General features: G+C 39.9%; 1 protein-coding gene across 3 annotated transcripts in view; it reads left to right on the forward strand.

Moving 5' to 3' along the window:
* MKLN1 (muskelin 1) overlaps window positions 1-25,003 on the forward strand; it is a 392,319-nt gene that overhangs the window by 6,849 nt on the left and 360,467 nt on the right. For 2 of the 3 annotated variants that reach the window (XM_070369015.1, XM_070369017.1), the window contains exons 1-2: window positions 16,308-16,430; window positions 19,886-19,953. In XM_070369015.1, the coding sequence (XP_070225116.1) occupies window positions 19,946-19,953 (8 nt within the window). In that variant the 5' untranslated portion in view covers window positions 16,308-16,430; window positions 19,886-19,945. Of the gene's footprint in view, window positions 1-16,307; window positions 16,431-19,885; window positions 19,954-25,003 lie in introns of those variants that run through there. The other variant, XM_005902205.2, reaches the window with a different exon arrangement.

Below are 25,003 nucleotides of genomic sequence, written 5' to 3' on the forward strand. Positions count from 1 at the left end.
GAAATGATCCAAGTCAAGAGCTATTTTAAAGAATTTGACAATTGGATGGAATTAGTGAGTTATGGAGAGGGAGGTAGTATCATGACTGACTTGAGATTTCTTCAAAGAGGAGATGAATGAGCACGGACGTCAGTGACTGAGATGGAAAATCTTGGGACAGTTGCAGAATTGCAGTATCTGTCTAAGTGGAGATGTTTACTGCAGTTTCATTATATGGATTGGAAGTTCAAGACAGTTGCTAGAACTGGATTTATAAATTTGAGAGAAGATTGCCTAGGGAGGGTAGATAGAATCAAAAGAAAAGCAGACCCATGATTAAACTCTGATCATTTAGAGATTGAATAGAGAGAGAGAAAAAAAAAGACCTGATAATGGAGACTGAGAATCAGAAACCAGAGAACTAAAACCAGGAGACTATGGGACTAAAGCCACCAAGAGAGGAATATACTAAGGAGGATATATTAAGAATATATTAAGCATTTAACATCAACTCATGTTAAATGCTGCCCCAAAGTCCAGGAAGATCACTATAATTTGTTTTCCTCATAAACCGTAAGCTCCTTGAAAGTTGCAATTATCTGATTTATTTTTGTATCCTTAGGGCTTTCCCTGTACCTCTCAGGTATAATCAATGATCAGTATATTTTTGTTAAATTGGAGAGAAAGACAAAGATACAGAAAGAGAAATAGAGATACAAAAAACAACAACAATAGTATGTGTCTTTGTGTCTCAATAAATAAATAAAGCATATTCTCTTGAACTGTACTGTAAACCAAACTTGATCTTAGAAAGATCCCTTGGTTTTACTCCCGAGCTAACATGTTAATTGAGCTCTCACAATGCCACGTTGCTGGGGTGTTAAATGCCTCCTGAAAATATTTTGATAAATAATATGCACCCGTGTCTCGTCATTCTGAGTCATTTTTGTCTTTATTTAAGTCCTGGGTGATGACAAAAAGAGCAATTTGCTTTTCCTCACCAATGTGACTCCATCATATCACCTTGAATTGGTTGATGGAGTCTGGAGAATCCGTTTCTGTAATACACTGTAACCACTCATAAGGATGCCCAGCCCCAGTTTCCAATCAAAGAGAAAAATGACTTTGGTTAGGAAGAAACATACTACCTCTTAGAGAAACCACCAGCTTCTCAGTTTGTTATTGCTTCTGCCAAAAGGTGCTACTGCTTTCGGGAGAGAATGTAGAGGATGCCGAAGGAGGAAAGGGTTTGACTTTGTCCTGAGAATGTGGAAACCTTCTACACCACAAAAAGAGATGTCATGACTTTTGGGTCCAGGGTCCTCCAGTTAGAAACCAAAGTAATAGATGTCACTTAAACAATATTTAGAATGTTATAACATCCTGTGTTACTTAGTGAGACCAGAAACTAGTAAATTTTTCTGTAAAGGGTAATAGTTCAGGCTTTGTGGGCCACACAGTCTCTGTCCCACCTACTCAGCTCTGCCTTTGTAGTGCTAAAGCAGCCATAGACAATAAGTAAGTGAATGACCTTGGCTGTGTTTCCAATTAAGCTTTATTTATGGAAAATGAGCTTTGAATTTCATATAAGTTTTGCATGTCATGAAGTATCATTCTTCTTTTGATGTTTTTCAGCTACTTAACAATGTGAAAACCATTTTTAGCTGACAGGCCATGCGAAAACAGGGGTGGGCTGGATTTGGCCCATGGATGTTAGTTTGGCAACCTCTGATTTCAGACAAACAAGAAGACCATGTTGTGAGAAAGATTTTCAGATTCAGAGCTCTGAAGAAAATAATCTGTTTCATGTATACCCTTTATTTTAACTTCTCAAATTTATTTGAACATATAAACACATTTGCCTACATCTGACTTAGCATGTCTCCTCAGTTCAGTGTGGATTATCAGTTGGCCCCTTCTCAGCCATGTAATGAATGAATGCATGTCAGTGTCGTGTTTCTGTAGAGCAAACTGAAGAATTCTTATCGCTTGTCTATATCAACACCCAAACCAAGAGAGGACATAGTAATTCTAATAACATTTTTAAGCTGCATTAATTCATTCAGTAACTACTTACTAATGATCATTTTTATATACTGCAGTACTGTTAGGGAGTTAGAGATAAAAGAGGATAGAAGATAAATTTAAAAATCTAGTGGCTGACAGGTGTCAGTGGTTTGAATGTATTACAGTATAAATATAGTTGTTTAAGCCTCAGATGCATAGGCAAAAATTAAGTTTAAATCTGAGCACTTTGTGTCCCAGATGTGTGACCTCAGGATGATTACATAAACCATATAAGCTTCATTTTCCTCTTTTTAAAATGAGCATCGTAATACCCACCTCCCAAGGAGGTGCTGTGGGAATTAAATAAGACATAGTATATGTAAATCAGCTAGCATGGTACCTGTACACAGTAAGTAATAAGTAAGTGAAAGTCGCTCAGTCGTGTCCGACTTTTTGTGACCCCATGGACTATACAGTCCATGGAATTCTCCAAGCCAGAATACTGGAGTGGGTAGCTGTTCCCTTCTCCAGGGGATCTTCCCAACCTAGGGATTAAACCCAGGTCTCCGGCATTGCAGGTGGATTCTTTACCAGCTGAGCCACCAGGGAATTAGTTGTTGTATTGCACCAATATGAAGGTACATAATTTGTTCAAAAGAAACACACAATTAAAGGCAAAATAGAATAGCCATGTGAGTTAAGAACTTACGAATACAAATGAAAACTCACAAACCTGAACGTTGATGGCTGGTAGAACCATCAAAATAAAAGCAGAAGTGATGTCACAGGAGCTTACAATAAGGCAGCTGGCTAGGTGTCTTGCCTTTGCCTTCCAGATGGAACAAGATGCTGGATTATCTAAAGAGCCCTGCCTATAGTTCTAGTTCTCCAAGCTCCCCAAAATTTAAATGCCAGTTCTGATCAGAGAGAAAGTATGTCAGAAAAACATCTAGTTCTGCTTTATTGACTATGCCAAAGCCTTTGACTGTGTGTATCACAATAAACTGTGGAAAATTCTGAAAGAGATGGGAATACCAGACCACCTGACCTGCCTCTTGAGAAACCTGTATGCAGGTCAGGAAGAAACAGTTAGAACTGGACATGGAACAACAGACTGGTTCCAAATAGGAAAAGGAGTACGTCAAGGCTGTATATTGTCACCCTGCTTATTTAACTTATATGCGGTGTACATCATGAGAAACACTGGGCTGGAAGAAGCACAAGCTGGAATCAAGATTGCCGGGAGAAATATCAATCACCTCAGATATGCAGATGACACCACCCTTATGGCAGAAAGTGAAGGGGAACTAAAAAGCCTCTTGATGAAAGTGAAAGAGGAGAGTGAAAAAGTTGGCTTAAAGCTCAACATTCAGAAAACGAAGATCATGGCATCTGGTCCCATCACATCATGGGAAATAGATGGGGAAACAGTGGAAACAGTGTCAGACTTTATTTTTTTGGGCTCCAAAATTACTGCATATGGTGATTGCAGCCATGAAATTAAAAGACGCTTACTCCTCAGAAGGAAAGTTATGACCAACCTAGATAGCATATTCAAAAGCAGAGACATTCCTTTGCCAACAAAGGTTCGTCTAGTCAAGGCTATGGTTTTTCCAGTGGTCGTGTATGTATGTGAGAGTTGGACTATAAAGAAAGCTGAGCGCCAAAGAATTGATGCTTTTGAACTGTGGTGTTGGAGAAGACTCTTGAGAGTCCCTTGGACTGCAAGGAGATCCAACCAGTCCATCCTAAAGGAGATCAGTCCTGGGTGTTCTTTGGAAGGACTGATGCTAAAGCTGAAACTCCAATACTTTGGCCACCTCATGTGAAGAGTTGACTCATTGGAAAAGACTCTGATGATGGTACAGATTTGGGGCAGGAGGAGAAGGGGATGACAGAGGATGAGATGGCTGGATGGCATCACCAACTTGATGGACATGAGTTTGAGTGAACTCCGGGAGTTGTTGATGGACAGGGAGGCCTGGCGTGCTGCAGTTCATGGGGTCACAAAGAGTCAGACACAATTGAGGGACTGAACTGAACTGAACTGAACTGATGTCATCAATATCAGCCCCAGCATCTTGCTTCCTTCCAGTCAGGTCAGCTGTGAGCCTTTGACATCTGTAGGCTCCTCGTATTACACCTCCCACTCCATGTTTTTTCAATTCTGTGCTTCCACCTTGACCTCCACACCTTCTGTCTCTGGTCATTTTGCCTTGCATCCAGATTCCCTTTATATTTGGGACATTCTCCTGAACCCTGGTCTTTTTGACCTTGATTCTGATGTCTTGTTTAGCTTATCACTGACCAGTCCTCATTCCAGAGGGTTGTATTGTGTTGTCCACACTCCTGCCATGGTCTCCTTAAACTGTACACGTGTGCCTTCATGCTGGACTTCATAGTATTAGTAGCTTTTTGAACTTCACCTTGGTGAGAGACATCAGGTCTTGCATAGTTCAGCTGCCCTAATCCAAGCCAGCTTCTGTATTTACAGCCCATACCCTAGAAAGAGCTCTTCACTCCCTACTGGGCTCACACTCTCTCTCCACTGGCCATGTTTTGTCAGCTAGTTCTAACATGCCTTGTGATCCTGTTATGGCAACATCAATAATGCTTTCCCAATACAAATGACAGAATGAATAGGACAGGGCCACAATATAGGGGTAATGGAGAACTTCAACATCTACTGACAAGCTCATTCTGCTGAAAAGTGGGCATCAAATAAAGTTGGCATGACTTAAATTTAAACTAATCGCTTATTGAAGAGGTACTATTCTAAGCTTAATTCTAACCAGCTAAGAAGAATGTGTTGGTGAAGTGGAAGTGACATACAGCTTAAAGTAAGTGACCACGGTATCCTTGAATTTGTAGAACCCGGAGAAGGCAATTCTTTGCTTGCTAACCGGATATAAAGAAGACTTGAGCAAGTTAAGAGAAAATACGGACATAAGGCTCTATCTGGCCAGAAACTAGGAAAGAGAGCTCAAGAGTAGCAAAATGACTTGAAATTTGAACTCTTATAAAGCCAGTGATTTCAATACAGAAAAGAGAGCATCTAAGTAAAAAAGATCAATGTTGCTGCTCAAGGAGCGTCTGATTAGCTCTTGTTTTTAAAGGACACTCACAGAAAATAGATAGGAGTAAGGGGAAAACTCACTCTAAAGAAGGACTCAGACCTGTGAAAATAATGCTAGAGGGCTTAACATCCAGAGACAAGTAGACTCTGAGAAAAGTACTGGAGACAATGGTTTTCTGTTTGTTTTTTGTTTATAGATATAGTAAGATAATAGCAACCCATTCCAGTATTCTTGCTTGGAAAATCCCATTGATGGAGGAGCCTGGTAGGCTACCATCCATGGGGTCACAAAGAGTCGGACATGACTGAGCGACTTCACTTTCTTTCTTTTCTATAGTAAGATAATAATAAAGAAGGAATAGTGTTACTGAATGAGACAGACTGATGTTAACAGGTGGCTAAAAGCCAGAATCATCCAGCTATAGTCTAGTTCACTAGACGCTAATATATAAGGCTTTCCCTACACATTTTTAATACCTTTAAAATCAGAACGTGTCTTCAATAGATGTATTTATTGTGGTCAAGTTTGGGCAGAAAGAAGTGAAAGTGAAAGTCACTCAGTCATGTACAACCCATGGACTGTAGCCTGCCAGCCTCCTCTGTCTATGGAATTTTCCAGGCCAGAATACTGGCGTGGGTAGCCGTTGCCTTCTCCAGAGGATCTTCCCAGCCCAGGGATTGAACTCAGGTCTCCCACATTGCAATGTTTGGGGGAGGGCTGTAAAAACAGTAATGAAGTGATGGTATATCATACAATAAGTTGAAGAACAGAAGAGCAGCCAAGCAGTAGAGAAAGGACTAAGACAAGAAGAAAAACTGTGATCAAAACTTCTACAAAGGGGTAGAAAGAGACTGTTGTTGGCCCATAGACGCCAAGTCACTGTACAGTCGCTGTACAGGGTCACAGAGGCAGGGAGGATGATGTCTTTGTCAGTTGGAGCTGCTATAACCAATACCATTGACTGGATAACTTATACAAAAAAATGTTTATTTCTCTCTTCTAAAGGCTAGTAAGTCCAAGACCAAGCTCTCAGCAGATTTGGTATCTGATGCAGATGAACACCTTCTTGCTGTATCCACAGGTAGAGAGAGATCATCTCTTCTTATAAGGCCACTAATCCATTCATGGAGTCAGATGATGGCTTTCCCTGGGCAGAACATTTTGAGCTGTGCCTGGCGCACAGCACGTGGGTACTATTGTGTCTTGCCTCTTCTGAATCACTATGTGGTCGACTTAAAGCCCCAGCACGCCAAAGGCCAACTTAGTTAGCTCTAGCTGACTCCTTGGAGGGCTCCTCTAAGAAGATGTTTAGGTCAAGGTATAGGTCTCAGGTCACAAGCCAGGAAAAGACATTGCAAAGTGTATAGGTAAGACTTATGGTTTTAAAAAAAAAAAAAGACAAGGGATCACCAAAATAACTAACCAGAAAAAAAGTAGCCAGGAGACAGAGACTTTACCAGAATGGATTCAGGGGAGAATTAGGGCTATGGTCTTATTTCTACTGGGTCTATGGAACCTGTCTTAAAGAAGGAATTCAGAGAACCTATAGATTAGTTAGCCATGGAGGAAATTGTTCCAACCGCATATGATTAGACTTTTTGAAACTACGATATGCCCAGGTGATCCCTATACAACTTGAATGTAAAGGATTTCTTACCTAAGGAAAGGATCATGTCCTTTCATGGTCTTAACTCTAATTTCTACTGCATTAATAGTGGTAGAACAAATGTTTTCAAATGGCAGAGGATTTGCTGTTTTTCATCAAAAGCAATGATCTTGACATTTAAAGATATAGTCCCTTACCTTAGTTACCTTCTTGAATGTATCCCTCTTTCTCAGTCACTCTTTTCTGTAGGGCATCCATGTAGTTTCAAGAAAACTAACTCCACCTTTATTTCCAGGGTGAGGGTCATGTGGTCCAGACTAAGTCTATCAGTGAGTTTTATGCCCTTGGCTCCAGCAACTGCGTCATGTATGGGCATGTGACCTAAATCAGTCCAATCAAGGAAAGACAATGTCAGGGTTTTTGTGGTAATGCTAAGACAAAGACACATTCCTCTGGCAGTGAAAGCAGTAGCATGTAACCTGGAAGGTCTTGGCCACCATCTAGGGACCAGGAGGGGAGAGTCTATTGAGAATGGAGCTCTCACTAGGGACTAAAGCAGAGAGGTAAAGAGGGAACCATCAAATCCTCTCCACATTGTGTGAGCCATCTAGCCAAACATGTCCCTGAAGTCTTTGAACTTTTCTACTTACGGGAGCCAATAGATTCAATATTTTGTTTAAGCCTATTTGAGTTAGATTTCTCTTTCCTGAAACCAAAGCATCCTCAAAGGATAGAACAAACATGATTAGTAAGGAATGGAATAAATTTTCAATAAATAGAGAGTTAAATATTAAAAATGACTCATACAAGAGAAGTGATATGTGTTGAAAAATGAAAGTGGTGCAAGCATTTCTTGACCTTAGAGTGGTAAAAACCTGAGTGAAAGAATAAAGGCTTATGATTTGTAAAAGGAAAACATTTATAGATTTGACTACTTGAAACTTTTTAGTTTATGTAGATGAAACAGTACCACAAACAAAATTAAAAGATAAATGAGAGATTCTAGAATTTTTGCAACCAAATATATATATGACAAAGGGTAGTGTCCTTTATCGGAGAAGGCAATAGCACCCCACTCCAGTACTCTTGCCTGGAAAATCCCATGGGAGGAGGAGCCTGGTAGGCTGCAGTCCATGGGGTCACTAAGAGTTGGACACGGCTGAGCGACTTCACTTTCACTTTTCACTTTCATGCATTGGAGAAGGAAATGGCAACCCACTCCAGTGTTCTTGCCTGGAGAATCCCAGGGACAGGGGAGCCTGATGGGCTGCCGTCTATGGGGTCGCACAGAGTCGGACACGACTGAAGCAACTTAGCAGCAGCAGCAGCAGTGTCCTTTATATATAAAGTACTCTTACAAGTTTATAACAAAAATACATTTAAAAAGAAGTGTAAAGAACATGAGAAGGTAAAAGACATGAACAAGCCATGTGGGTAAAGAATATGAAAAAGCAAAAGAGAAGAAGGGAATTCAACTGGTCAACTAAAATGAAAAAGGTCCAGAGTTAATAGTAAAGAAGAAGTGAAAGAAGAGTGAAAGTGTCAGTCACTTAGTCATGCCCGACTCTTTGTGACCGCATGGACTGCGCCCTACCAGGCTACCCTGTTCATGGATCTCTCCAGGCACAAATGCTGGAGTGGGTAGCCATTCCCTTCTCCAGGGGATCTTCCTGACCCAGGAATCAAACCTGGGTCTCCCGCATTGCAGGCACGTTCTTTTTACTGTCTGAGCCACCAAATAAAACCAGGTATCTTTGTACCTAACAAATTGTCAAGAATTTTAAAATAATAACTTCCATAGATAAAGATTCAGGGAAATAAACACCCTCATACAATATGGGGCATGTAAATTGGTTCATGAGCTTCCCTGGTGGCTCAGACAGTAAAGAATCTGCCTGTAATGGAGGAGACCTGGGTTTGATCTCTGGGTCGGGAAGATCCCGTAGAGAAGGGAGCGGCTACCCACTTCAATATTCTGACCTGGAAAATTCCATGTACAGAGTAGCCCGCAGGCTACAGTCCATGGGATTGTGAAGAGTTGGACATGACTGAGCCACTTTCACTTTCAAATTGATTCAAGCATTCTAGAGAGCAGTTTGGCATTATGTACTTAAAATCTTAATATGTGCAAAACATTTAAAAGAGTAATTTCATTTTTAAGACTTTATCCTAAGAAAATAACCAGAAACACTCACAACATTTAATATAAGAGTACTTAGTAAAGCATACCTTCTTTATAATATTGAACACTTAGAGATAACCTACAAGTTCAAAAAGAAGTATTCTATAAATCATAATACGTTCCTTTGATGAAAACTATGCATCCAGTAGGAAGCAGATTGTGGAAGATGCCATGATATCAGAAAATGTAGATAATTTATTTTTCAATATATATGCTCAAAAAAAAAGAATGACTGGACAGACACAGGAAAATATTGATAGTAATAATATCTCAATAGTGGACTTACAACAGATTTTCTTCTTTGTGAGTTTTGAATATTCTAAATCCACCTCATGTTTTGCATATATTTTTAGGCACTGGAATGCCAAGCCCAGTGCTCTGGACATAGAAGGTACTTAACGAATACATGCTGAACTGAACTGAGTGATCAATTGCTGGTTAAAAAAATGCAGTGGGGTTGTCTTATGGAGTAGTGCACTCACAAGAATTTTTAATCAGAAACTAGCTAGCCATCTGTTGTACTAAAGACTTCCATTTCATTAAAATAAAAAAATGTCTACACCTTGCCCAACTCCATTTTCTTCCCAGCCATTTCCTGCTTCTCTCACAGCCAAACTTCCAAGAAGAGTCTTCACTTTATGCATTCCAGGTTGACTTCCAATGCTCTAGAAACTGTGCTCATCAGATCTAATCCCCAGACTTTATCATTCATCCCACCCCAAAGAGAATTGTTTATCCTTTCTTCTTTGAAGCTTTCTTCTCCCTTTACTTGCAGACTTCACTCTGTCCCATTCTCGTGCTATCTCTCTGGACCTTTCCAATCTCCTCCTCCGGCTCTTCTTCCTCTGACTGCTGCCTACGTGCTTTTTTCCCCTCAGGGTCTTGGCATTCTTCTCACTCTATGGCCTCCTCAGGATATCCCATCCATCCTGAAAATTTAGCTACCAGTGGGCCCTGACTTCTGAACCTATATAGTCAGTCCAAACTTTGCTCCTGATCCACAGATGTGTCTTTCATTTGCTACTGGATAGCCTATAGTCACTGAGAACTTAATATCATCATCCTCCCTTCCCCCCACTTTTGCTCTCTTCCTATTTAGCTTAGTTGATGTCATTACACTTCAACTTTGGCCTCTCTCCCCTACTCCCAAGTGGCTATCTAATCAATAACTATGTCCTCGATGCTACTTCTAAATCTCCCTTGGATTTCTCACTACTCTTCATCCCCCTGCTGCTATGGTGATTCAGACCATAATCCCTTCCTTAGACTATTACAGTGACCTTCTAATTGGCTTTCCTGGCTCCAGTCTCAGTTTACTCTAGTTCGGCTGTCATCCTGCTACTACAGTTTTATTTATTTTTTTTAATATGAATGTTCACATCTCTTCCCTATTTGGGAACCTGTAATACCTTTCATGCTTATTGTCTTCAGCGTGAAGTCCAGCATAAAGTCCCTTAACTGTAAACCAAGGTTCTTCTCGATATTACTACAACCTCCCTAACCAGTTATTTTCAACCCACATCAGACTGCCCTGTTTCTCTGAATGCAGTTTGCCTTTCCACACTTTTGTGCTTTTCCCCACTCTTTTCCCTTAGGATCTACTCTCCTCAGCCAACTCTTTGCCTCCTTCAGTGCCCAACCCAAACCTCAGTGTCTCTATGGGAAAAAACCCTCCGCAGCTTCCAAGACAGACATTAGGACAAGAGATATGGTATTTAAAGCAATGAGCTAGATGGGCAATTGTAGAGGACCAAGCCCAAGGGAGCTCCCAGCATTCAGAAATCAGGAAGGACCCAGCAAAAGAGACTGAAAAGGTAGAAACGAAGCACATGTGGTGTGATGGAAGCAAAGCAAAGAAAATGTTTCAGTGAAAAGAGATGGCTCACTAGGGCCAAGTATTATGGCTGCTGAGAGGGCAGTAAGATTAGGATGGAAAACTGACCAGTGGATTTGACAACACAGAGGTCATTGCAGCCTTCACAAGTATGTTTGTAGTAGAATTTCAGTTCAGTTCAGTCGCTCAGTCGTGTCTGACTCTTTGCGACCCCATGAACCGCAGCATGCCAGGCCTCCCTATCCATCACCAACTGCCAGAGTCTACCCAAACCCATGTCCATTGAGTCAGTGATGCCATCCAACCATCTCATCCTCTGTCGTCCCCTTCTCCTCCTGCCCTCAATCTTTCCCAGAATCAGGCTCTTTTCAAATGAGTCAGCTCTTCTCATCAGGTGGCCAAAGTATTGGAGTTTCAGCTTCAACATTAGTCCTTCCAATGAACACTCAGGACTGATCTTCTTTAGGATGGACTGGTTGGATCTCCTTGCAGTCCAAGGGACTCTCAGGAGTCTTCTCTAACACCACAGTTCAAAAGTGTCAATTCTAAAGTGCTCAGCTTTCTTTATAGTCCAACTCTCACATCCATGCATGACCACTGGAAAAACCATAGCCTTGACTAGATGGACCTTTGTCGACAAAGTAATATCTCTGCTTTTGAATATGCTATCTAGGTTGGTCATAACTTTCCTTCCAAGGAGTAAGCATCTTTTAATTTCATGGCTGCAATCCCCATCTGCAGTGATTTTGGAGCCCCCAAAAATAAAGTCAGCCACTGTTTCCACATCTATTTGCCTAGAAGTGATGGGAGTATGGGGGACAAATACTGACTGGATTGGCTTGAAGAGAATGAGAAATGAGGAAGTTGATGCTCTTTGAGTGGGTCAAGGAGTAGATGAATGAAGAAATGATGTCTTAGAGGGACTTTGCTGGTGATCCAGTGGTTAAGACTCCTTGCTTTCCATGCAGAGGGTGGAAGTTCAATCCCTGGTCAGGAAACTATTATAAGATCCCAGATGCTGCATGGTGTAGCCAAATTGAAAATGTTGTCTTAGAGAGGATTCTATAATTGGTCAGGAACCAACATAGATTAGTTATTTTGAACTCTTAGAGTCTCTGAAAAATTTCCAAATAGAAACATGGATGCAATTTGGTGGTGCAAAGCTTTTAGTAATTAACAGGGAATTCAGAGTAGGGCTACCCCAGGCAGTAGATTAGTCTATGTTTCAGTGTGAGTTATCTGTGGTTACATTTTATCTGTTACTGACCTGGTTCATAAAGGTGCATAAAGACCTTCAGGCAGGACTTCTCAGAAGCTTCAGGAAAGAGCTGTCCCTGCAGGGACTTGGGTGCAGAATTTTCAGACTGTTTCCAAACTCCTCTTGCTACTGTGTAGTAGGGGTATTGATAAGAATCTATAAGGCTGGTTTTTGATGGCTGGGCAGTACCAAGGCTGAATGGTTAAGAGGTAAACAGGAAAAATTTGGCCCACCCAATGTTGTGCATTTGAAAATGCTGTATTTGGAAGTATTTCTATATAATTCTTTTATACGGACATCATAATGGAGGTGGACTAAGTATTCACCTACCTATATTCGATGAATAGGTAGGCTGTTCTTACCTGCCTCCCCCTGGATATGAAATATGGAGAATACAAACTTTGGGTAGACCAGATCCAAGCTTTGATTTTGACCTGATACCTGTGTGACATTTTTCAAATAGTGTTTCAAAAAGTACTTTGGTACAGATCCCATGTAAAATGTATTTTTACTTACATGACTGAAGACAACCCAGGGACCATATATTTCCCTTCATAAAATTATTTATGTTGACATCCTAGGGCTTCCCTGGTGGCTCAGATAGTAAAGAATCCACCTGCAATTCAGGAGACCTGGGTTCGATCCCTGGAACAGGAAGATCCCCTGGAGAAGGGAAGGCTAACCACTCCAGTATTCTTGCCTGGAGAATTCCACAGAGAGAGGAGTCTGACAGGCTACAGTCCATGCGGTCACAAAATGTAGGACACGACTGAGTGACTAACAGTTTCACTTTTCTCTTCACACATGTTGATGTCCAGGGCCTGGATAATGAAATAGAACCAGTCATAGAATATGGAAGAACCTGGGGTTATACCATGCTTCCTGTGATTCCCCAAATGCACAGGGTGCTCTTATCTATGCCTTTGCTCATGCTGTATCCTCTACTCGGAATATCCCAATCCCCTTCTTCCTGGCATACTCAGATCTAAGAGGCCTTCCTTGCCAGAGGTCAACCCCCCTCTATGGTCCCCAGACTGTTTTCATGTGTCACTCCATCTCCACACCTACCACACTGAACTACAGTTGTTTGGTCTTCTGACTCCCTCATTGGGCTGTGAGTTTCCTGAAGTAAGCGATTTTTGTCTTCTTCCTCTTTCTTTTACATCTAGGGTAATGTTTTCACATTTGGGGCACACAATCAATGCTTGTTGAATGGATGTGTGAGTGCTTGAGAGTATGAATAAATGAATGAATGAATGAACGAATACCTGAAAAGATCAGAAAAATGTTACCCCCACCCAAATGGAAGCTCATACAAACTTGAAAGTGTCAGTGACTTTACATATATGCAGAATTAGTACATAGAATGGCAATTTCCAAGTCCAACTGAGATGACAAGATCACTGCAGCATAGTATATGTAAAGAGGAGAGTGATACTCACCAACGACTCATAATATGTGTGGCACAGATGGTGAGAACTGTGCTGATTAAAATCAGACTTGAGTGATAGGAATTGATTGATTGTCGTCTACATTTGGGAGAGAGTTTTGATCTGTGGAACAAAATGAACATTTTGGCCCTTGTGATTTCTTTTAAGCAAGGTATTTTTCATCTTAAAATTTAAGGGTAAGGTAACAGCTTAATAAACATGTTTTTCTAAAGCATGGCTTCCTTATAAAACCAAAAAGAAGAACAAGCTCGCTGTTACATCTCTAAAATGGAAGTTACATTGTTGAACTCATCATTTCATACCTGCATGCCTCGATTTCTTCTCTGCATCCTTTGTAAGATGATAATAGCCCTTACTAGTATTTACATTATAAAAGGATTGTTAATGTAAATTAGATCGTATAAAATGGGTTATGATGTCTTCTTTGAAAGACAAGCACCATACACAAATGAGGTATTATTATTTAGTTTTTCCTTTTCAGTCTCCTTAAATGAGAATTAGATGAAAACTCTGCCCCTTAAGCAATATCCAGTGGGTAAATGATTATATTGAGTTGAGTAAAATGAAAAAAAAAATCTTCAGCCAGAAACTCGGTTTGTGCAGCTTAGCTAGTCTCCACATAAGACACACATACTGTCTTTATTTGTGATGTTCACCACCATTCTTTGTCTCCTCTCTGTGCTGTAATCACAGTCTGAAGACAGTTAAGCCTTCCAGTTCAGTCACAGTTGCATTTTAGAGAACCTAGAGATCTGGGAATGATTGCAATTGAGAAATAATGTTTCATTTAATCAAGCCATGCAGCTGGTTTTGCTACTGATGTAGGGCCTAATTCAACTCCTGGTTTTTAGGCTCAGGTCACTATCACGGCAACCTTTTCAGGTTGATTACTGCCATTGCCTCTGTGTCCCTTTTAGCACCACCCAGGCCAGAACTTTCCTATCTTCTCCTTGGAATACAAGTTACTAAGAGGAGTTGAGGAGATTAGATCTGAGGAGTTGTTGTGAATGTCAGAAACTTTACTTCATGTCATGAAGGGGTGAGAATGGAAACCCCGATGGTGAAGGATTCAGGATAACAGAGCTGGTGGTGGTGGGCTGCCTGTCCAGCATGACTATTCCTGGCCTCTGTGTGCATAGTAACTCCAGCTTACTTCTAGCTCCTGGTCCGTGTTCCCTGGTGCCTGCGCCCTGCTCCTCCTCTCTCATCCAGACCCCTACAGTGCTCATCCATTATGTCTTGGTTCACCTTCAACACACAGGCCATGCCTACCAAGAGCATGGCCGTGAGGTAATTGAGCTAATGCAAAGGTGGTAGGTGAGTTTTCATGGTGGCCTCATGTCCCTACTTTTAGGAAGAAAATCTAGGGATTATATCTTCTACTTTGAAGGCAAATTTTTTGAAACAGTTGTCTGCATTCACTGGTTCCACCAATTCCTCAATTCACTGTGAGCTGCCTTCTGCCTCCACTGACCCAGCTCTCACCCAACTGGACAGATACCTTCTTGGAGCTCCCTCCGTAGATGCTTCTCGGGCTTTTCTCACTTGATCTCTTGACAGCGTTTACTGTTGTTGACCACAGCCTGCTCGTTGAAATGTGCTTTTCCCTTGTCCTCTGTGATACCTCACTCCACTAGTTTCCCTCCTGAAACCTCTCTCTAGTTTCCCTCTCTCTGGCTTTACCTTCTCTTGATCTCCTTTTTTGGGGAGGAGGGGGAGGAAATCCTTTCTCTGCCCATGTTTTAAGTTTTGGTATTACTCTGGTTTCTCTCCTGGGCCCTTTTCTCTTCCATGACACTCCCCCCACATAACTCTTTCATCCCCTTGGAGTCTATTGTTGCCTATCGTGTACTGATGCTTCCTGAACCTGTACTCTCAGACTTCCAGATCAAACTGCCTCCTCATAACCTGTGAGTGTTCCCCAGGCATCCCAAACCAAACATGACCACAGCTGGCCTCATCTCTTTAAAAAATGTCTTAGTGAATGATATCACTGTCCACCCAATGTGCTCAGTCGCTCAGTTGTGTCCAACTCTCTGTGACCCCCTGAATTATAGCCTGCCAGGCTCCTCTGTCCATGGGATTACCCAGGGAAGAATACTGGAGTGGAGGCTGCCATTTCCTTCTCCAGGGACCCAGCTGTTCAAGTCAAAAAACTGAGCACCAGTTTAAACTATTCCCCTTCAAAATGCCAGCATTCAAGCCATCACAAACTTCAGTAGATTATACTTCCTATATGACATGACTTGTAAGGCTCTGTAAAATTGTTTCTGTTAACCTCTCCAGTTTCATCTCTGACCACTGTGTCTCAGCTATCCTGAACTATTTTCAGTATTCAGATTCTTGGTCATTTCTGTCACCTTCAAAATATGCATCCATGTGCCCTCCACTGGAACAGATCTGCCTCACCTCTTTATTGGACTAACTTCTTCTTACCTGTAAGTCTCCATGTGGAAGCACTAACTTCCAATCCTCCCAAAGTCTGGGTTAGGTGTCCCTCCTAGAGTTCTTGGTAGTCTTCTCTTTATAACACACTGTTTTATGGGAGCTGCCATTCCTGTTTCTGTCTTGCCCTCTACTGGAAGCTCTACTGAAAGGTTTCTGTAAGCTGGAAGCATATTTACTTCATTTACCTTTGGGCTCATTGAACCAACAAAGTACTTGGTACAAAGTAGATGCTCAGTGAATGAAAACAAAGGTTAAAATATCACTATGAGAATAGACAATAAATTTCCAATCAGAGGATACAGTTAGGATTTTACAAAACAAAGATTTATCAAGTCTCTTTGACATCAAAGAGATTTGAAGATTATCTAAAACTATTTAGAAGAATTTATCAATAATAGAATCATGAGCAGAGAGTAGTTAATAGATTTAGATTTCAAATCTGTCCCTTATGGGCTTCTCTTCCAGAGTTCAGAATCCAGACTGTCAGCTATATTTTGGGGTCCCCCAAGCATTCCATCTTCTCGACTCTCCATAAACTTTTGGATTCATAACCCACTCCATACTTGAGAAAATGGGGATTGGAATAAGGTAAGTGCTAGCTTTTCTATTTTTTCCTCTATTACTTCATTTTCAACCATGTACTATACTTGTAGAACAATAATTTTTAAACTCTCTCTCTGGAGTCTTGATCAGGAGGTATGACTGACTTCCCTGCTTGTCTAGCTGGTCTCACAGTATTTGAATATCCTATGCATATGATGAAATGTTGCAAAGTGCCTTGAGATATTATATCCTTTCAGATTTTCTTATTTCATGACTATTTAAATTCTTTATCATTATTCTATTGAGTTTTTCCTAATATTACTCACGTAGAAAAAATAGTGAATTTTGAGAAACCAGAAAGACTTGCTGTCCACTCTGGGACAACTTTTGGATCAGATGCACACTCAGAATGCAGGGCATGAGCAGTGTAAGCAAACTTCAGAAACAGCTCTGCTTCAGCCGCACTGCATGTGGACGACTGTTCACTGCACACCCACTGTCAACCTTCTCGAGCCCCTTGTTAATGTTGTCCAGTCTCTAAGTCATATCCGACTTTTTGCAACCCCATGGACTGCAGCACACCAGGCTTCCCTGTCCTTCACTATCTCCCAGAGTTTGCTCAAACTCATGTTCATTGAGTTGGTGATGCCATCAAACCATCTCATCCTCTGTTTTCCCCTTCTCCTTCTACCCTCAATCTTTTGCAGCATCAGGGTCTTTTCCAATGAGTCGGCTCTTCGCATCAGGTGGCCAAAGCGTTGGAGCTTCAGTATCAGTCAGTCAGTCAGTCGGATCAGTCACTCAGTCGTATCTGACTCTTTGCAACCCCATGGACTGCAGCACACCAGGCTTCCCTGTCTATCACCAACTCCCAGAGCTTACTCAAACTCATGTCCATTGAGTCAGTGATGCCATCCAGTCATTTCATCTTCTGTCATCCCCTTCTCCTGCCTTCAATCTTTCCCAGCATCACGGTCTTTTCCAATGAATCAGTTCTTTGCATCAGGTGGTCAAAGTATTGGAGTTTCAGCTTCAGCATCAGTCCTTCCAATGAATATTCAGGATTTATTTCCTTTAGGATTAGGTGGTTTGATCTCTTTGCTCGAGCCCCTTACTTGCTTTCATTTTTAGAAAATTTATTATTTATCTCCAGATTTGTTTATTGTTTATCCCCAAATTAGAATGTAAGCTTTATAAGGGCAGGAATTTTGTTTTGTTCACCAGTATATGCTCAGCACTTGGAACAATAACTGGTTACATAATAGAAACTCAATATATATTGATTGAATGAACAGTGTCTTTCAAAAAATTTTAAGAGACTGATGCATACCCAGGCCTCTAGGGATCTAATGTAAATCTAGACCAAAGCTTTATTGCCCTCAACTTTTTGATGGATGGCTAAGATAATAACATTGACCACACGCTGAATGAATTTACAGATGTAAATTGTTGTGCATCTATAAATTATGCACAACTGCAAAGGATAGCCAATAAGTTGGATGATACAATCAGGATTCCCCTCCCCCTCATCAAATCCTGACAAAATGTAATGGTGAATCATACCTAACAATATAAAGGGACAAATATAAAGCACTCAGAGATCCCAAAATTCAATTGTACCAGTACAGGTTGGGGGCGAGATGACTTACAATTGCTCACGTAGGAAGATTTAGAGTCTCCTGTTGATTGTGAGTAGATGATGAGTCAACTCAGTGTGATATAACTTCCAAAAAAGATCAATCTTTTGTTGTATTAATAGAAATATAGTGCTCAGGTTGGGAAGTAGTTCTCTAGTACTCACTGGTGATCAGGTCACATTTGTTTTGCTTTATGAATTCTGATCTTCAGCCTTTAAGAAAACCATTAATAAACAAAAGGTTCTTCAAGAAGAGTTTAAAAGGGTAAAATGGGATCTTGTAATCAGTGTCACATCAGAAATGATTAAGGGTCTAAGAGTCTGTGTTGGTGTGTGAGGCGGAGGGAGAGAGCTAGCTCATGTAGCTACCTTCCGAAGTGAGAAGTGCGGTCCTGCAAGGAAAGTTATATTTCTTCTCTGGGTAATCCCAGAAGACTGAACACCCTTGAGTAGAAGATATAAGTATGTATGTTACAGCCCATTAGAGTTTGTCAACAATTACTATGTTTGCCCAGTAATCAGGTGGACAACTGGTGGAGGTTGTAAGTTCCTTGACCCTGGTGGTGTTCAAGCAGAAACCGGGCACACATGCCTCATGTCCTGAATACATTTGTGATGGAAGTTCAAACACTGGGGTAAGGGATTGGATTAATCACAATAGCAAACACACATCGGGTGCTTACTATATGACAGGTACCATAATAAGTATTAATGTGGGTTATTATTTTTAAAACATCAATCTTACTCCATGGTGAAACTGAAAGTGAAAGTCATTCAGTCGTGTCCAACTCTTTGCAACCCCATCGACTATACAATCCATGCAATTCTCCAGGCCAGAATACTGGAGTGGGTAGCTGTTCCCTTCTCCAGGGGATGGTCCCAACCCAGAGATTGAACCCAGGTCTCCTGCATTGCAGGTGGATTCTTTACCAGCTGAGCCACCAGGGAAGCCCAAGAATGCTGGAATGGGTAGCCTATCCCTTCCCTAGCGGATCTTCCCTACCCAGGAATTGAACCAGGATCTCATGCATTGCAGGCAGATTCTTTACCAGCTGAGCTACCAGCGAAGCGGAAACTGAGGCTTCAAGGGGTTAAGTAACTTGCCCAAGGTCTTAACACCTTGTACAAAGCAGAGCAAGGATTTTAACTTATGCAGTCAGATCCCTGATTTTAACTTATTATTCTAAGGACTCTACTAAAAAAAATAATTTTTAACTTTTTATTTTTTTTGGCATATAGTCGATTAACAGTGTTGTGATAGTATCAGGTGAATAGCAAATGGACTCAGCCATGCACACACATGTATCCATTCTCCCCCGAATACCCCTCTCTGCTATATTTTAAATGGCTAACCAACAAAGACCTACTGTGTAGCACAGGGAACTCTGCTCAGTGTTATCTGGCTGCCTGGATGGGAGGGAAAACCATTCTTTCCTACCCTGAGATTCTACCACTGTAATGAAGTAATCAAACCAAAGAGCTTATTATCTTCAGTTGTAAATGACTCTGTAGTAAATAGGTTATTTCAACAAAGTATGCAGGCACTAAGTTAGCCTGGCCAGTTGCCACTTGTGGTACACTATATGGAGCACAGCATGGGGCCTGGCATGCAATAGGCGCTCAATAATTATTAGTTAAGGGACAAGAATGAGTGGACTGCAACCACACAAGCTGCATTTGAAATGGCAGAGTCTCAATGCATTGTGTCTGAGGGAAAACAAGCACATTTCTGGGTGGTCGACTGACGACACTTGGCAAAAAGTGATAATCCATCATTCCTGGCAGAGGCCTTGTGAATTCCTACTCAGTTGTTTGGACAATATTCATTTAAACAAATATTTATTGAGTACCTATCCTGTGCCAGGTATGTCCAATATGCTGAGGGTGCAGAGGTGAATCAGAGTTTGCACTGTTACTGGGAGAGATGGACAGGTAAGCAAATTCTTATGATACAGTGTGATGAGAGCTTAGCAGGTGTGTGTGTGTGTTAAGTATTACAGGGACACAGAGCAGAAAGGAACTGATTCTACTTGGCTGAAGGATTTGTCCAATACTTGATTATGTGTTCAAAATGACTGTCTTGTGTGTTGCATGAGCTTATTTGATCTTCATACATACAGACTGCATGAAATTGTGATCCCTTTTTGAACAAAGATCAAATAGAGTATCATGGAGGTTAGGTGAGCTCCCCAAGATCATGCAGCCAGTAATAATAATTGTTGGTGTTTATGGAGTGCTTAGGCTACCTGAGGTACTGTTCTGAGCCATATTAAAATGGTTCATCTTCACAACTCTACAAGGTCATTATTAATATTATTGCTGTTTTACAAATGAGAAAACTGAGGCACAAGGTCTAAATAATTTGCCTGGAGTCGCGTAGCTAGAAAGTGGAAAAGCCAGGATTGCACCAGCCTTTTCTGGCATTAGCAGGCACACACTTACCCTGTGCACTAAAATACCTTTAACTGGTCCCCTGAAGAGCTGGGGATTCTTAGACTCTGATTGTAAGTTCAGCTTCCTTTCAAGTGACTTTGTTCGTTAGCAATATTATTGATACATCCAAATGATAGAAACAGTGTGGGCCTGGCTACAAGGAGACGTTGTGTAGGTTAGGCGTCCCTGAAAGTGTTTTGGGAGAGGTATGGTAAAATCTAGGCCCTCCAAAATCACTGCAGATGGTGGCTGCAGCCATGAAATTAAAAGACGCTTGCTCCTTGGAAGGAAAGCTATGACCAACCTAGACAGCATATTCAAAAGCAGAGACATTACTTTGCGGACAAAGCTCCATCTCGTCAAGGCTATGGTTTTTCCAATAGTCATGTATGGATGTGAGAGTTGGACTGTAAAGAAAGCTGAGCACCGAAGATTTGATGCTTTTGAACTGTGGTGTTGGAGAAGACTCTTGAGAGTCCCTTGAACTTCAAGGAGTTCAAACCAGTCCATCCTAAAGGAAATCAGTTTTGCATATTCATTGGAAGGATTGATGCTGATGCTGAAGCTGAAACTCCAATACTTTGGCCACCTGATGCGAAGAACTGACTCATTGGAAAAGACCCTGATGCTGGGAAAGATTGAAGGCAAGAGGAGAAGAGGACAACAGAGCATGAGATGGTTGGATGGCATCACCGACTCGATGGACGTGAGTTTGAGTAAGCTCTGGGAGTTGGTGATGGACTAGGAAGCCTGGCGTGCTACAGTCCACGGAGTCACAAAGAGTCAGATATGACTGAGCAACTGAACTGAACTGAACTGATGATAAAATCTAAAACTGGCATTAGTTGTGATTTCAGGGTTTTTCAGGGCAGCAAGAATTTGGCCTTTTGTTCTCCAGGCCAGCAGGTCTGGGCTCTAGGCACTATGATTTGCTACACGTAGGAACTAGCCACCAATACTTACTTGCAGCCTTTTAAAATTTGGCTTAAATTTTTCTAAAAGAAGACAACAAGATGTGAAACATTAAGAATGAAACAAGTTAAATTCAATACTTTATATGTAAGCAAGAGTAGAGATACAGAAAAGGAGAAATGAAGCACATAATTGCTTAAATCGTCCAAGCTTTCTCTCCATAATACAAATTCTTGGATTGAAAAATAGTTCAATCCAATAGTATTGTACCTTAATAATTAGGTTGGGTTTCCTCTGTGGTAAATCTCAGGAAGCATTGGTTATTAAAATGAATGAAGTAGATTACCCTTCCCTCAATAATTACTACTTCAGCTAATGTGAATATTACCTGTGTGATTGAATCTACTGCATTTTTAAGACACCTATCTCCAGTAATTTTTGGAGATTCAGTAATTTAAAAGTCAACAGTGGGTGGGAATTTCTGTGGTAGGCAGAAGGACAGAAAAGGTCAATGTTCTTCGACTTTCTTTCCTTCAAATCAAGTTTTTTGGTTTTGGTTGGTTTTCAGTGTTTTGTTACGTATGGAGACCTAGTAGATGTAACTGATTTATCTTCGCCTTTGTGTTTATAGATTTCTATTTTCTTGGCTTCAGGTCCTTGGAAACATTTGTTTTGATGGTGGCAGGAGAGTTAGTCATGTTTTATTTTTGTTGTTCCCATTTATTTTTAAGATCTTTTAGTTCAAGTCCACTTACAAGGTGTTTTATAACCTGTATTTATGTTTCCACAAAAAAAAAAACATTCCTAGTAGTAATTCTAGTACACTCATAAAAACAGTTAATAATTTAATGCACATCAGAATGATTCTGTGATATTAGTAAGCTGGAACTAGGATATGCTTTGGAAAAATGTGTTTGAAATTTGTAATTGGATTTAGCATTTACATATCAAATTTCAAGTTTCTTAGATCAATTATTTTTGAGTTACCAAGCAGCCAAATTCTTCTTTTCTTTGCATTACTGAGTTCAACAAAAGTTGGAAAATTCTTTTCTCACATATTCCATTCTTTAACTGAGCCTGAAGGTAAATGACTTTTTAAAAAACCACATCTCAAACAAACAATTTTACATGAGGTTATGAGTAAATGAATAGAATGGGCTCTACTGGCACTGCGGATATACGTCTAATTAGAACTCTCAATCTTCCAAACATATCATTTACTGACATTGAGGTTTTTAATTCTTAACTTTGAGTCCATTGTGATGGAAACAAGTGACCCTTGTTGGAAATATGTCACGAATCAACTTTCTCAGGTTGACCTTTAGTTTGTTGGTCACCAAATCAAAACACTATTTATTCCCAGGCTTAAAGATGTCTGTACCTTCTTAAATTTGTTGTAAGATCAAGGAAGTAAAGCACTGCTTTGCTGCTGTGAACAGGTTGCCTTCTCTCTTTTCCTTGAGGCCTCTTAGTTTCATCATGATAGATGATAACGTCTTAGCCAGCTCCATGCATGAAGCAATATTAAGCATGCTGCACCTCTTGCACATCCTCCGTTGTGGGTGGGAGGTAGATAACTCTGGTTTTACAGTGAGACAGACGAAGATCAGCCTTCAAACTGACTTGACATACTTTCTAGTTCAGAGCTCCATACCAGGCACCAGAGACTGTTACAAATGCTCTCAAGAGCCAATGTTCATAACTTAAAAGTAGTAACATAAAATTTGCATCTATTAGATTACTTTTTGACCTTGAGCAAGCAATTTTACCTCCCTCCAAAATAACTATTTCATAGTGTTATTATAGCAAATCATTGATATTATGTATATGAAAATACACAAAGCCTAGCACATAGTTGCAAGCGAAGGTTGAATTTATGTGAAGCATATAATTAACCACCCCTGGAACCTCAAATGGACAAATGAATCCAAAGTGACATCTGTCTCTAATCAGTTTTAAATCAGAAAATTTCACTTCTAAATGAATCACTCCATCCACCAATGACTTTGCTTCATAGTCTACATTCAGAACAAAATGTTACTTAAGTGATAGTCTGTTAATGTATTTCATAACAGGAGCTGACTATGGTTTCTTTAGGAGAAAATCATAGGTAAACAAAAAGAAAGAAAATTATATAAATGTAAGGTCTTTATTTAGAAATAAATGAAGAAGGGACAGTTATCTGATAAAAGAACATTCAGATCATGATATAATTAAATGTCTACATGTAATTACAAAATATAATTGTATTTATATTGGTTTAAAAATTTTTTTTCTGATCTTAAAGGACTAATTTTCTTGTAATTGAATGACAAACTCTGCAGTACCTCATATTAACTATTAATAAGCTAAAAATACCCATTACCTATCTTTTTCTTAATTCCATCTACTGTCATGGACTTACATTTATCTCAGCTATACAAAAAGAATGATTTAAATTGCTTGCTCTTTCTGCTTATTAGAAAGGAGGAGAAAGAACCATTTCCCCGACCCACTTAACTATGAAAAAAAGGACTCTCCCAAGTTGCCAGGAACTAACACAGTAGTAAAATTACAAGAAAATTTTGTTAAGAAATCTTTTCTCATCTGCAAGTTATTTGACTGAAACCTGAGGTGCTGAATTTCAGCACAAAGGTGACTTTGGAAGAGGAAGTTTATGCCAAACTGGATCAGTTGTTTTTGTGTTATGTAAGGAGGAGAAAAAGAATTAACTATTTACTCCTAAGCTATACATTTAAGGTTACCCTAGTACACCAAATGAGAGAATGTCCAAGCTGCAAACTTTACCTTAGCTTTATATTTTCATGAACTATTTTCTGTACCCACCAAAACTAAATATAATTAAATATTAAGTAATTTGCATTGCCCAAATATATTTTAAAAGTACAAAGTTATTCTACTAATTATTTCAGAAGTGAACTCTAGTTGAATTGTAAAAAATGGTATTATTAAACAATTTAAAACATTTTTTAAAAAAATAATTTTTCCTGATTATATACAAGTGTAATATAAAAATATAGAATATGCAGTACAGTAAAAACAAAAAAGTAAAATCACCAAAATCACCCACAATTCTATCATCCAGAGATAATCACCATCCACATTTTGCTGTATCCCTTGCAGTGGGTATTCACACATACACAAACCCATTATATGTAAATGTCTATTACTGTTTTATTACAGAAAATTTAAAACATGAACAAAAGTAGACAGAAAGCATCATGAACCTTTTGTAACTATCAACCTATGATGACCAACCAAACCATCAATTAATTCCCTCTTCTTCCCCACTTGTTTTACTTTAAAGCAAATTCCAGGAGTTGTATCATCTCATTCACAAATATTTCAATATGGATCTTTAAAAGATAGGCTTTAAAAACATAACCACTATCACATCCAAACTAATTAATAATGATATCTTGCTAATATTAAATAATTAAGTCAGTTTAGAATTTCAGTTGTCTCATGAATGTCATCATAGTTTATTTTCGTAGATTGTTTCAAGCAGAATCCAAATAAGGTTCACACAATGAGATTGGCTGATCTATCTGTTAAATCTCTTTAAATATAAATGGGTTTCTGTTCAAATAATTTCTTTTCTTCCAAATTATTTGTTGAAGAAACCAAGTTGTTTGTC

This window comes from Bos mutus, chromosome 4, assembly GCF_027580195.1.
Source record: "Bos mutus isolate GX-2022 chromosome 4, NWIPB_WYAK_1.1, whole genome shotgun sequence".
NCBI classification, from domain to species: domain Eukaryota; kingdom Metazoa; phylum Chordata; class Mammalia; order Artiodactyla; family Bovidae; genus Bos; species Bos mutus.